The following is a 13,645-nucleotide window of genomic DNA, read 5'->3' as shown; positions in this document are numbered from 1 at the left end:
AAAAAGACTCATATACATTATATTAACCAAACACCAAGTCTTAAGGAAACATTAGAGACAAAAGCAGATAAGACTCATACACATTCTATATCTGATATTACAAACTTACAAGAAACCTTAAACAGGAAAAGTGACGTTGGACATACACATACCATTGCAAATATTACAAACTTACAGAAACCTTAAACAGGAAAAGTGACGTTGGACATACACATACCATTGCAAATATTACAAACTTACAAGAAACCTTAAACAGGAAAAGTGACGTTGGACATACACATACCATTGCAAATATTACAAACTTACAAGAAACCCTTAAACAGGAAAAGTGACGTTGACATACACATACATCTTCTGAAATAACAGACTTAAACGTAGCCTTGAAAATAAAGCAGATAAAACATATGTCAATGAAATATACCAAAGTTTGATAGGAACAAAAATATTGAAAACTATTGTTGGTGACTTTCTGTCAATGAAGAAAATAAATATTTTAGATGGCAGTTGGTACAGTCCTTAGAAAATGGTACACGGTATAAATTCATTCCGAAAAATAACAATGAAATGTATGTAAGCTATAAAAAGAATGATGGTACACAAGTTAAAGTTCCATTAGACAACAACTGCTACTTAAACTTATATGGAGACGAACAAAAGAAATATTTAAGAGTTTATGAAATGGCAGATATGACATTGCCTGACCCAGCTCCAGCACCACATTATTATGACTATGGATGATGAACAGAACACCACATGTTAGATGAACAAAAGCTAACATTATATTTAGATTATTATAGATATAAAAGATATAATGCAATAGAAAAAACGAGAATAGTATATTATTATACAGATGACAGAAATAAATATTATAGTCAAGATTTTACCTACCCTGAAAAACATAAGATTATATTATAAAAAATATTCTGACACAAACCAGAAGAAACCTGAAATAGCTGCACTATATTTTAAGTTCAAAAAAGACAATCCTATAATATCTCATATGTTTGATTTAATGAACCCAGTAGGTTCTATTTATACATCTATGGATGCAAGAGCGTCCTCAAGTAATGTTTGGTGTTGGTGCATGGGAACAAATAGTCGACAGGTTTTTGTATTGTGCAAACTCTTCAAAGGAAACAGGTGGAAGTAAAACGATTCGGGTGAAAAATTTACCTGCAACAGTCATTACATAGATTTAAGTACATCTCAAGCAGGTTGGCATAAGCATAGATATTGAGATTGGTCAGGAATGACAAAAGGTAAAGGATATGATGTTAAAGACGACGTTAAGTTTGCTATAAATTGTTACTGGAGTGACACTCAGCGGAGAAGGAACCATACACATTTCGTTTCAGGATATTACGCAAACAACGGACAAAGTAAAGAATACATGCCACCTTACATGACAGTTTACGCATGGTATAGAATTGCTTAGTCGTCATTTTTCAACTTCTTTAGCATATTCGTCAGGAGTTGTCTTATATTTGTTAGGAACTGTCTTTGAAAGTATACCACCTTGAACTTTGACAAGTTTGAAACGAGGTCTGGCAATAGTAGTTTTATCTTCTGCTTGCAGTGTGTACATTTTGCCATGTTTGCCTAAAACTTCATAATATTCTCTTGTATACTTTCTTCTATTTTACGAACACGAATGTGAGTACCTGTCGAGTTCCCATTGTTGTCATAGTCAATAGTATTTTCATATGGGTCGCTTTAGGTATTTCTATTTTTTACTTTGTCACCTTTCTGAAGTTGAAGCCCGGCATTCTTTCTTGTTTGTCTCTTTTGACTAAATTATTAAATATATAGTCTTTCTCTAAGTCAGGGTTGTTTTTCATTTCTTCGGGGAATGGTTTCCCAAACCTTTTTGTTTACGCGTTATTGTAAATATTTAAAACTTGTCTCATCTTTGCCATGGAGAAGTGTCTATATTTGTCGTCATATGACATTTCATTTGCTTCACCACCTTGTGGTTGGTTTAAGTCTCTTAACATTTTATACAACCGTCAATGACACCAAGAGCAGAATGTTTGGTCGACAATGAAATATTGGTTTACATTTTTTGAACGCAGATAGTTTTTAATATCATCTTGATTTTGAAAGAACTTTCACAGTCAGATGTCAGTTTTGTTGGATGGTATTTGTCAACGAATATTGTCAAAGCAGTTTTTCACATCTAAAATATTTTTGGACCATAATGGTATGGCTTCACAGTATCTTGTGTTTTGACCAACAAATATTAACCAGTATGGTGCGTCCATCTTCTCTATACCTCGGAATGTTTTCCAAGATATCCATAAACCAAGCATTTGGTGTTTGAACTAAAGATTTTTATCATGAGTGCTTTCTTTGTCGCTTTAGAAACATAGGGTCCTTGTTCGGATTCGTCATTTTTTACCCTATAAGAAATGGGTTTATTTGCGCATTAGCAGGAGTCGCATCTAGATTTTTACCCGCAGTGGGAACAATAGCCAGAGGTGCATTTGGAATTGGAAGGAAGATTTTGAGTACATTAGGTATACTTAAAGAGAAAGCACAACCTATTATACAAACTGTACAGAAAGGTTGGGATGTAGCACGAGATGCAACAAATCTTATTCCAAATCCTGAAACAAGCAGGAAAAGTTCAAGGATGGATGGACAATGTAGGAAGACAAGCAGGAAACTATTTATAACAAAGCCAAATGACTACTATAACCAAGCAGGACACTATATGGACCAAGGTGAAGATTCTTTAACAGAGGATATAACCATGCACAACAGTGGGTAAACAATAACCAACCTCAACCGCCTCAAACGTGGGGAATGTAAAGTTTTTAACTAGGATGAAATGAACAATGCAGCATTGAGACAAATGAGTTCAAGATGGATTTGTCGGCTTCCAGCATTTAAACCACGTGTTTGTAAAGTTCTTCCTATACCTCAGGAAGTTTTAGACCGACTTAAAAAACCTAAACAACCAGTTGAAAACAAACCAAACTAAAATTTTTTTTGCAGATGAAATGACGAAGAAGTTGAAACGGTAGATTTGACACCACAAACAAAAAGTTCAGAACCATTGTCAAAACCTGTCAAAGAACTTACAGATGAAGAGAAAAATTCAATAATAGAAAGTGCCAGGTCTGGAAATACAAACCCTAACTATAAAGTCACTTTTCATAGAAATGGAACGGCTAGTATCTCAAAAAAGAAACAGACTCTCACAAAATAAAATATTGAAGTCTGAAGGAGCTTTCGAGACAACAGATGGAAAAGTTTACTTCACTGACCAACAGTTCATTATAGAACATCTCATTGACTTAGAGTCAAATATTCTAAACTTTACAACAAACACAAAAAGTTGAAAGGAAAACAAAAACAAATGGCATATGATATTTATGAAGATGTTGACGACACAATGTTCCTGCAAGTGAAGTAAAGTCAGAGGAACCGAAAAGTGACGAAAAACCGATAGAAGAAGAAAAACCAAAAACTGAAGATAAACCAAAACCAAAGTTTAGTTTCCAAACTAAACCAAGTCAACCTTCATTAGCTGGTATGGGTTGGCGTCAAAGACTTATGGCAGCAGGCGGTTATGTAAGTATAAAAGAAAAATATTTTTTTATTTTTATAAAAATGCCCCATATAGAATGGATAGAAAGTCTGCTAGAATAAAAGCAGAGTTACAAAGATATGGTTGGAGAGTTTCGAAGAATTTTAAATATAGGAAGGAAGACCCATAAAAGTCTATGACAAATTGTCTGGTCTTCGCTACGAAATGGATTGGAAACAGCACGTGCCAATTATCCAAACAGACTAAGAGGTTAGAAGAAGAACGTCTTATGGACATGCCTTTCGATGTTAGTGAACCTCAAGTTGAAGGACACGACGGCTTGCCAGATTCTACTGGAAACATGACGAACAATTGCATCCTTTGAGAAGAAAAAAGGAAAAGTGAAGACGCACATGCTCCATGGAAAGAACAAGATATGCATATGAAAAGTATCGTGAAGTTAGAAGTCAAATTACATCTGGTCGAACCTTTACAGTAAACTTTGACGAAGGAAAGAACAAAGAAGGCTTCATGGGAGTACTTGCTGCAATTCAAGACGGAAATAAGAAAGGACACAATCTCAGATTGACCATAACAGATTTGGATGGTCACATTTACTATGCACATGGCAATGTCACAAACAGCGCAAAACTTCTTGACGCTTTCAAGACTACAAAGAGAGAACAAATGGTTGACTCCGACTCAGACATTTTGAATGCAATTGAAGGAATTGCAAGTGTCAAGTTCGAATGGTACCAACCTAACCCTCAAGCAGTCAGACAACATGCTGGATACTTCCCTTCATAAATAAGTCTGACATTGACTTGACAAGGTATGAAATTTACAATTCAATTGAAACAATTGTCAACGAACCTTGCATTCTTACATGTCTCAGGAACTCTGTCTTGTTACAGATGAGAAGATGAAGTATCTTGAGTCATGTGTGAAGACAAGGTACATTCTCAGAGGTCAATTGGCAAAAATTGCACCGTTGCAAATGTCAATATCCGAGTCAACATACCTACAGCTAAAGGTTCTTCACATGACGACTATGTTGTTGACAAAGACTTACCATGGTTGAAGATTGTAATTGTCCACAACCACTTCATGTTGAACGAAAGTCTTACAAACCCATTCTTTGGTAAAAGTAAGTGCAACATTGTCAGAGCTGTAAACATTCTTTTCGAGAAAGGTTTGTTGGAACCAATTCCAGATGACAAGCTGACAGAAACTTTTGTACCAAAAGACGAAACAAACTTTTCATTGTTAGCAAGACCAAAAGTTGTTCCAGACAAAGTTCTAGTACAAAAGAAGTACACAGTTCCACAAGGGTTGGTTTTGTTCGGATACCAACCTGAACCAGAAGAACTTCCAATGAGGTTGCAAGAACTTCAAGATGCTATAAACAAACTTCCATTGAGACATCCAATTGACGTCAAATTGTATTGGAGAGCATCTGAGTTAGGTCAGAAGGTTTTATATGAAACAGGTTGCTTCGACGATGTTTATGAGATAACAGGAGAAGTTTCTCAGAAGATAAGAGACTCACTTGAATTTCCACAAACTGGACCAATTGGTTGCGACAAGTTCGACTCAAACGAAAAGATATACTATGTCGACCTTAACGCTGCATACATGAGGTTTGTCCAATATATTCCGACTGGAATTCCAAACGAAGATGGTGAGTTCCCGGGAAGGAACTATACAGTTGGAAAAGTCATACAACAACTGTATGATATTAGGAAAGCTTCAAACCCCAAACTTGCAATGGCACTCAAATTGCTTATGAATCGACATGGGGATATTCCATTAAGAAACCTCAAGAGATGAAGAGTAAACATTATGAGAAGGTCGACAACTTTGTTGAAAGGTTTTCTCCTTTTGTTTTGAAGTACGAATTCACTCAAGGTCAAAATGGCTTAGTAACACATTAAAACCTATTGTCGAACATTGGTCTTACCCTCAGTTCGCAAAGGCAGTCCTTGACAACTACAACAAATTCTTCTCCGAATCAAATCCAAAGTGAAGGTTTACTATGAGAACATTGACGCACTCATGACGAACGAAGAAGGCTATAACAAACTCATTGAAATGGGAATGGTCGGTGAAAAGATGGGTCAATTCAAATTGGACAAAATTTTCACCGAAGTTCATGTCCTCTCCAAGCGTAAGTACTGGGGTGTTAAAGAAGATGGTGAAATAGTTAAACATTGCATGAAATAAAAAATTTTTATTCGAATTTGAATTAAAATGTGGGAATTCTTGGGAACGGGAAAGGCTTATTTACTTGAGGAACAGGTAAAGGTGGTGGAGGTGGTGGCAACCAGTCCATTTTATATTCCTTCCTAGCCAATTTCCGTTTTAATTTCATGGTCGCCCTCGGAGTCTTTGAATCGGACAGGTCGAGTTACACCATTCTTGGTCTCAAACTCATATATAACCTGTTTGTCTGTATTTTCGTCGACTATGGCACGAGACACGAACATTGACCAAACGGACAAAAAGTGTCATTTCGGATGGTCAAGCAGCCAATCGCATTCGAGCACTTCGAAGAAGCCTTACGTTCCAAGGGAGAGGGTGTCTGGTGCAAGGCAGAGGTCATGAGACTCTACGAGCAGTACATCCTCAATGCCTGGGAGGACAAATCGTCCTTGAATTGGCAATTCTACCAACTCCTCTGGGACGACCTCCTACGCAACTGGGAAGATAACGAAAGAGCCCAATTCAAAGGTCGGAGCTAATTTCCAATTACCATTAATAGTGCCTACTTATCCAACTAAACACTTAAATTTACTTGGGGTTTCCACTAAAATAATTTTTTTACTCTTAGAACCATCGAGGTTCTCCTTACGGTTGTTGAGCTTGTCACCGTCAATGTGTCTGACCTTCGTCTTCTTGCCTGGATTTGGAACCCATTGAATTGCGACAAGCTTGCCCATGGAGATTGAACCGCGATTCCGAAGGTTAAGGTTCAAGTGTCCCAAGTTGTTGAGGACTGGGTAAGAACCTTGCCTGTCTCCTTGTTGCGAATTTGGTATGGGTAGGGTTGGGAAATTTCGTAACCGTCATCGGCAACAAGGGTTGCCCATGTAGCGGCTTCAGGAACTTCTTCGTGTTTCTCTTCTTCCTCTTCTTCCTCTTCTTTCCTCGACAATTCCTTCTTCAATTTGGTACTCACGAAGTACGGTGTTGCATGTTCGTCCTTTCGAGTACCTTCCAGATGGCGTCTATCTCTTCGAAGAAACGGTAGATGAGTCTGGCAAGGTCTCGGTTCTCTCTCTCGTAATTGCGCAAGGTTTCGTGAAATCGTTCAGGCATTTCTCATTGGAAGCTTGGTTCATGAGGACATCGGCTTTAAGTTCCTTCATCTCTGTCATAAGACTACTTTGGAGAGTCTTAATAGTGTTTGTCAGATGAGCTTTCAATTGGGCAATTTGAATTTGAATTGGGCGCTTGTCTGGCAACCTTGAAAGGACATCTGCCATTGTGTTCGGCTTCGGTGCTTGTTCGGACATCGAAAAAATGAAGTGGTTTGAGAATGGCGGTTTTACTTCAAAAAGCTTGTTATGACAGTTATGTCATACAACAAGTTTAAAATAATATCTTGTTCTTCTTCTGAACGTTTGTTGTCTCTTCCGATAAAAGTTTCGAACATGAGAACCAAAAAACGTTTTTTGAGATTGCGGAAGAGTTCAGGCAAATTTTCATATTCAGGATATGTTGGGAGCAGTTCAAAACATCTGAGCTGACTTTCGGACAAAATTGGGACAACGTCAGAAAATTCATCTTTGATCGGACTGCTTGAAGGTAAGTCCCTTACATGTAAGTAGCTCTGGTAAAGTCTTCTCATTTCTGCTAACTTCTGGAGTATAGCTTGGTAATTTAAGAGTTTTAATTTTAATTGTCTTATTCCTCTCTTGACATCTAAACGGTAAGTATCCATGAGGTCAAGAGTAGCTTTGGTAGCTTTAAGTGGAGCTATCTGTTCCTTGACTTGTGCAATTTTGGTTGCAATTGTGGTTTGAGCTCCTTCAAGTTCGCCGTCTATGTCGTTCTCAACACCTTCAACCATAGCTTGAAACTCTTCATCGGTCCATTGAGTTTGGTGTGGGACGAATTTAACTTGCTTCATTCAAAAAATGAAAAAAAATGTTTTTACTCTAAACGTGCCATGTATATGGCTATAAGAAACTTACCAGAAGGCTTCTTCTTCACACGAGTCTCTGGTAACTTGAGAGTTCTTGTTGGAGTTGGGTCTGGAATTTCAATTCTTGCCACCATAAACTGTGTATTGACCGAACTTGCATTTGCAGGAAGACCGGTCACTACAAGGTTCACAGTTGAAATAGTTGTACTCATACCTGGTGAGTACGAGTGTGAGTAAAAACATAAAAAAAGTGAGTTAAAATGAGATGTTTACTGAATTGGTTGGATGTCGCCTTCACAGGTTATGTAGAACGGCTGACCAGAGAAGTGAAGGAGACCCTTGAGAATTTGGTTCATTCTTGGGAAAGGGTTCTCTCTGTTTGGAAGTAGTATCCAAGGACGCTTGGCAAAGAACTTTATAATGGCTTCCTTCTTTGCTTGCTTTATGTCGTCGAAGGCTGTCCCGTCTGGTATTTGAATTGGAATTCCAGTCGAAGTCTCGAGATTCAAGGCAGCCCTTCCCGTTATCCAACCGTTAACAAGCTTGCCTTTTACATTCTGCCTGAGGAAGTCTTTAACAAGCTCGTTAATTTCAATTAGGTAAATTGCCTCGTCGGTAGGTTCGACCTCGACCATTGCTACTGTCAGTAAAAGTACTGCTACTGTCAGAAAAAGTACTGCTACTGTCAGAAAAAGTACTGCTACTGTCAGTAAAAGTACTGCTAGTAGCAGTAAAAGTACTTTTTCTGACAGTAAAAAGGAAAATTTGAGAGGGTTTTCGACGATAAAGTACTGCTACTGTCAGTAAAAGTACTGCTACTGTCAGAAAAAGTACTGCTAGTAGCAGAGATTTTTATCGTTGTGGTCCGACAGGACACAAACGGATGACTGACGTTCCTCTTCCTGAATGCCTTCCAAAGCCAGAAGAACCGAAAGCTGCAGAACCACAACAGTCTCCTCAGCAACCTCAGTTCCAGCAAGTACCTCCGAATTACTACCAATTTCCACCTCAAGGTTACTACCCACCACAAGGCTTCCCGAACTACCCTCCTCAGCCTATGCCTTACTTCCCCAACCCTTGGTTGTTCCAGCAAGCTCCACCCCAGCAATTCCAATTCCAATCTCAATCGAAGAGAGACCAAGACTTCGAAGAAGGTCTGAACCGCTTACGCAAAGAGTATGCTACAGCTCCAATGGAAGACGACAGGCTTTCAGTCTCTTCCCTCAAATCGACCGATTCGACTCGTACCACAGATTCGGCTCGTGACCGTGAAGACTACCTCAAGCAGTCTGAGAGACTCTTCATCTTACAGCCATTTACAGCTGGAGCTCTCAAGAACATGCGCAATTACGAAGGTCAAACACCAGCTGGAGACCGCAAAACAGACGTGCTTACAAGAGCAGTCCAACTGGTCAAGACAAAGACTGAGATAGTCGACTTCATACTTGCAGCTTGCCCATACAAGTAAAAAAAATAAACAATTACGAGTTAAACTTTTTATTCTTTCTTTTCTGAGTTGTTTAGAGCTGGTTTCTCTTGTAGGAACCTTTCGTACTCTTCCATGGTCATGTAATTGCGAATTTGGTACGCAATTCCAGGTTCGTTGTTTTTGAACCTTATGTATGTAACGCTTCCATCCTCCTCAGGGAAGTAAGCTGCTAACATCTGACCAAGTTTTCTCGGTAACTCGGAGCTCATAAAAATGTCACTTTTTAAACGTTAAGTTTTTAGTCTTATTTTACCCTTTGTTTTTCAAGGTAGTATTGGACTGCAATTTCTCCAAATTCTCTGTGTCGGAGTTCTTCAGCATTTTCCAAGGTGTACCTGGAGAACTCAAAGAAGTTGTCAAGAACATACTGCCATGCTGCTCTTCTGAGTTCGTCGGTATTTTGGAAGTGTTGCACCTTCGAGTCTTCGGACATGAAAAAATGATACTTTTTCTATTAAACCGTTTTGGCATTTCTCATGAGTGAGTATAGTTCTGCCGAACCATTGGAAGAGAAGAAGTACCCTTGCTGGCAAAAGACAAAAATAGTTGCCTTAGTTGTCATTGCAATTGTACTCGTAATTGAATTCATTGTACTTCTCTTCACGTACATAAAACTCAGCAATGGTATTTGCTTTAAGAAGCTACCATCTTACTAAGACTAAACACTTACATTTTTCAAGCTTGACTTTTTACAATTTGAACTTTGTTTGCGTAGATATGAATTCTGAAAGAAGTATGAGGGTCTTGTATGACTTTGTACTTCTCCCAGAGTTCATGTCTGTCAAACTTACCTGCCATGGACTCTTTCATAAGTTCCATGAAATCGTCTTCGGACAATCCGGGAAAAGTATTATGTCAGTAAGTATTCTTTTAACATCCTTACTTAAACTCTTTGCTGTCTGTACACAAATGACAACTGAGATGTTAAAGTGTCTGAGCTTCTTAAGAATTCGACACATATCTTGTTCTCTGTTCTTTAACAAAGGATGAGAGCAAATCATCTAAGATAAGAAGACATCTATGAGGGTAAGTCTTCCAATCGTAAGATTGCAATTTCTTCGAAATGTATTCTATCTCTTTCTGTTTGTTTCTGAAGTGTTTCTTCTCTAATATTCTCTGCATTTCCTCATTTGGGTCTTTAAACTTAGAATTTATATACTCATTTATAGCATTATACTTCAAAACTCTTCTTTGGTACTTCTTTATCCAATCTAACAACTCAGTATCCTTTATACATACTAACTTAGACTTCTTTATAATATCTTTGAACGAATTGACGGTTTGGTCAAATTGACCAGAAGTACTACAAATGACACTAACTCATAGAATGGGTTCTTCTCATCTAGTTCTTGTTGTTGTGCAGCCATTTTAAGATAAGTGAAAGTCTTACCCGACCCAGGTGGTGCAATTAGACCTGTTATACCATTCTGAGCAAATAAGAACTTTCATGTATAGGCTTTATCTGAGCATTTTCTAACTTCCTCTTGTTCTTGTTTAAAACATTCTCAAATTTCTTGTCAATGTCAGCAAACTTTTTTTCTAACATATTTTTAGAAAAATTAAAATTTTTATCTTTTAGAAAATGTCTAGCGATTTCGCTATCTATATTCGAGACAAACTTTTTGACAGCAAAACATCTGTCGACCATAAAATCTTACATAGTGTAAACAAGAAAGGTGAATTTGTTCTAAAGTTCTGTTTCTGGGAATATGACAAGAACCATAAAACATTACAAAGAGCAGTCTTAAAATTTGTCAATGACAGACTTGTTGACAGAGATGACGCCGATTGGAAAGATGAAGTCCAACAAAAGTTCTTAGAATGCAAAGAAGACACATGCGCTGTTCTTGAAGATGAAATAGAAAACAGAATAGATGAGCTATTAAAGGACAAAGAACTTTTACATAAATATGGTTCTGAGAAATTTGACATAACTCCACCAGAGAAGAAGAAAGAAAAGAAAGAGAAAAGTAGAAGAGAAGAAAGAACCTGAACCAGTTCCAGAGAAAAAGAAATTTGACATGTAAAAATAAAATTTTATTTTTAGAACATTTCTGGGTCAATGTCAATGTTCTCTTCCTCTTTAGGAGTAAACACTGGCTTAGACTCTAAAATCTTTTTACCCAATTTACCTTGAACTTCACAACTTTAGACTCATAATATTCATAGTCGTCTGTCTTCTTTGGTTCATAAGGTATAACAAGTTTGTATGCTTTGCCTTCTTTAAGGTTTGAGAACCTTCTGTCAAAACTTTCTTTGACTGTTAACAAACCTTCTATGTCTAAGTCTTCAAATTTCGCACCATTTTTAGTCACAATAGCAAACTTAACTGGTTCGATGTTCCAAACTTTGCTGAATGAGACTTTTCAAAATGGTAGAAGTAAACATTCAAATATGTGAATGGGTCTAGTTCTTCTTTAAGTCCTGACATGTACTTGTTTACTGAGAATATATTTCGTCATCTTTTCTATCGGATAAAAAAATATTTTTTTAAAATTTACTCAGAAAAATTTTTCTTTGTATATACACCATTCTGAACATCTAAAAGACTTTTGACATTTGCCAAGAATGTTCGTTTAGAAGCTGCCATATAACCATATTCTTGACAATATTGTTTATACGAATCGTACAATGACCTTTCATCTAAACACTCAAAGTCAGTTTCATCTATGAACAGTTCATATACACTCTTGTTTGCTTCTAACAATGTTTGTCTCTCTTCGGTATGTGGAATTTGTCTTGGATTGAACTTAGAAATATCTAATGTCATGAAATATGAGAACAAGTGGTTGTAAAAGTCAGATGTCAAAGTTTCTGCTAAGTCGTCAAAATATTCTGTATCTTGCATATGAGAATCTGACGTTCTGACAACTACATATCTTCTGTCAGAACTTTCTAACTTCATCGGAACAGCATTGTTTGAAACCATAATGAAGTTTGCAACATTTTCACAAACTCTTTGGTCTTTATACTTTCTTTCAACAACTCCAACTTTGTCTGTTATAAGACTCTTCAAAGCATCTGAGTTCAAAACTTTTGTTGTATCTATACTTTGAAGTTCATTGCAAACTATAAGTTTCATATTCTCTATTGAGAGTTAAATTTACCGCAGATGTTTTCTAAGTTTGTCATATTCGGGTTCGAATAGCCTCTAACAGTTTGCACAAAATCTGTAAAGAAAGTGTTCTTACCAGTTCCTTGTTTTCCAATTATAATGAGAGCAGTTTCATTTTTAGCACTTGGATGTTGTAAGATGTTTGCAAACCAACATAAGATATACTCATAACTCTTTCGTTTCCATTGCATATAATTTCTTTGACATGGTCTAACCAAGCTTCTATAATATTTTCTTTCCATTCTACTTGTTCGTATTTATATCCAGTGAAGATAGAATAGAAGTTTGGAGAAGGTGTATAGAACTTTATACCTCGAACTGAAAAATCTTCTAACTTTGACAATAAGATATCCCAAGCATCTAACATCTTCATTCCAACTTGTACACTTTTATTTTCTTAAGTTTCTGTCTACATTCTTGTTCTGAAACTATTGTTGCTCTTGGTTTGTTAAAGACAACATCCCATTCTTTCATGACATAACATTCTGGGGCAGAGTCAACATAAATGACTAAACGTTTCAAATTCTCGACTGCTTTGTTATAGTCTCTAAATGGACACATATTTCTGAATGCTTGGAAGTCATAAAAATCTGAAACATCTATTCTGTACATTTTTATAAAAATAAAAAAATATTATTTTTTTATTCTTGACTTTGTTGTTCCATTTGTTGCATTTGTTGTTCTTGAGCTATTTGTTGTTGAAGTTGTTCTTGTAATACAATACTTTCACCAGTTGCATCTTCCAATTCGAAACTTTCTGCCGTCATTGACAAATACATAGGACATAAAAGTTTTACAGGAACAAAGTTTGCGTCAACTAATGTCAACGTTATACTTGCCAAAGTGTTTGAGTTCACTAAGGTTGAAAATTCTGCATTCGAATGAACAATAGGCAAACCAGCAGAGAAAGTATTGTTTATACGCATAAGTATCTTTTGGTCATAATAGTTTCTGTCGACATTCGAATAACACTTTGAACCTAAGTTTGAAACAATATATAAGATTGGTGTGCTTAATGTCAATGGAATAGACATTCCTTGTATGACACCTTTTCCTGTTATAGGAAACTGTTGGTAGTAAAAACCAGAAATAAGTTTTGTATTATAGCTCATATCGTTTATAGTAAACTCAGTCGGACATCCAAACATAATGAAACCTGCTCTAGTTGCAGCACATGTTACACCGTACTTAAAGTATTAAATAAGTCAACAAAACCTGTTGGTGGTATATCTGAGTAAGTATCTTCAAAGGAGTATTTTTTACCATTCACAACAATAAAGTCTTCTGGTGTCAAAAGAGCAAAACAGGCTTTAGTCGTCATTGTGTTTAAGGTTAGTTTACAATATCGTCCTTGAGGACTTT

At 36.7% G+C, this 13,645-nt stretch overlaps 10 protein-coding genes and 1 pseudogene across 11 annotated transcripts, besides 1 other annotated feature; 5 read left to right on the top strand and 6 right to left on the bottom strand.

Moving 5' to 3' along the window:
- Nucleotides 1-3: 3 nt before the first annotated feature.
- Nucleotides 4-13,645: part of a mobile genetic element that runs on past the window's edge.
- Nucleotides 2,831-2,983, top strand: TVAGG3_0170810 (uncharacterized protein; the record flags this gene model as incomplete). Its single annotated transcript, XM_051225310.1, has 1 exon — nt 2,831-2,983. One exon carries the CDS (start codon nt 2,831-2,833, stop codon nt 2,981-2,983), a length of 153 nt encoding a protein of 50 aa, XP_051110296.1.
- On the bottom strand, nt 7,080-7,664 carry TVAGG3_0170800 (uncharacterized protein; the record flags this gene model as incomplete). Its single annotated transcript, XM_051225309.1, has 1 exon — nt 7,080-7,664. One exon carries the CDS (start codon nt 7,662-7,664, stop codon nt 7,080-7,082), a length of 585 nt encoding a protein of 194 aa, XP_051110295.1.
- TVAGG3_0170790 (uncharacterized protein) lies at nt 7,704-7,916 on the top strand (the record flags this gene model as incomplete). Its single annotated transcript, XM_001580188.1, has 1 exon — nt 7,704-7,916. One exon carries the CDS (start codon nt 7,704-7,706, stop codon nt 7,914-7,916), a length of 213 nt encoding a protein of 70 aa, XP_001580238.1.
- TVAGG3_0170780 (uncharacterized protein) lies at nt 7,949-8,260 on the bottom strand (the record flags this gene model as incomplete). Its single annotated transcript, XM_051225308.1, has 1 exon — nt 7,949-8,260. A coding segment is annotated over one exon (312 nt), but the record flags the coding sequence as incomplete, so codon positions are not given.
- Nucleotides 8,586-8,876, top strand: TVAGG3_0170770 (uncharacterized protein; the record flags this gene model as incomplete). The annotated part of the gene is made up of 1 exon (XM_051225307.1): nt 8,586-8,876. A coding segment is annotated over one exon (291 nt), but the record flags the coding sequence as incomplete, so codon positions are not given.
- TVAGG3_0170760 (uncharacterized protein) lies at nt 9,019-9,147 on the top strand (the record flags this gene model as incomplete). Its single annotated transcript, XM_051225306.1, has 1 exon — nt 9,019-9,147. One exon carries the CDS (start codon nt 9,019-9,021, stop codon nt 9,145-9,147), a length of 129 nt encoding a protein of 42 aa, XP_051110292.1.
- On the bottom strand, nt 9,177-9,377 carry TVAGG3_0170750 (uncharacterized protein; the record flags this gene model as incomplete). The annotated part of the gene is made up of 1 exon (XM_051225305.1): nt 9,177-9,377. One exon carries the CDS (start codon nt 9,375-9,377, stop codon nt 9,177-9,179), a length of 201 nt encoding a protein of 66 aa, XP_051110291.1.
- On the bottom strand, nt 10,086-10,714 carry TVAGG3_0170740 (annotated as a pseudogene). The gene has a single exon. A coding segment is annotated over exon 1 (629 nt).
- Nucleotides 10,751-11,161, top strand: TVAGG3_0170730 (uncharacterized protein; the record flags this gene model as incomplete). Its single annotated transcript, XM_051225304.1, has 1 exon — nt 10,751-11,161. One exon carries the CDS (start codon nt 10,751-10,753, stop codon nt 11,159-11,161), a length of 411 nt encoding a protein of 136 aa, XP_051110290.1.
- Nucleotides 11,666-12,250, bottom strand: TVAGG3_0170720 (Poxvirus D5 protein-like family; the record flags this gene model as incomplete). Its single annotated transcript, XM_051225303.1, has 1 exon — nt 11,666-12,250. One exon carries the CDS (start codon nt 12,248-12,250, stop codon nt 11,666-11,668), a length of 585 nt encoding a protein of 194 aa, XP_051110289.1.
- On the bottom strand, nt 12,925-13,317 carry TVAGG3_0170710 (uncharacterized protein; the record flags this gene model as incomplete). The annotated part of the gene is made up of 1 exon (XM_051225302.1): nt 12,925-13,317. The coding sequence occupies one exon, from the start codon at nt 13,315-13,317 to the stop codon at nt 12,925-12,927; it is 393 nt and encodes a 130-aa protein (XP_051110288.1).

Source organism: Trichomonas vaginalis, chromosome IV (assembly GCF_026262505.1).
Source record: "Trichomonas vaginalis G3 chromosome IV, whole genome shotgun sequence".
In the NCBI taxonomy this organism is placed as follows: Eukaryota; Parabasalia; order Trichomonadida; family Trichomonadidae; genus Trichomonas; species Trichomonas vaginalis.
The sequence above is the reverse complement of the archived record's forward strand: the minus strand, read 5'-3'. Positions and strand labels throughout refer to the sequence as shown.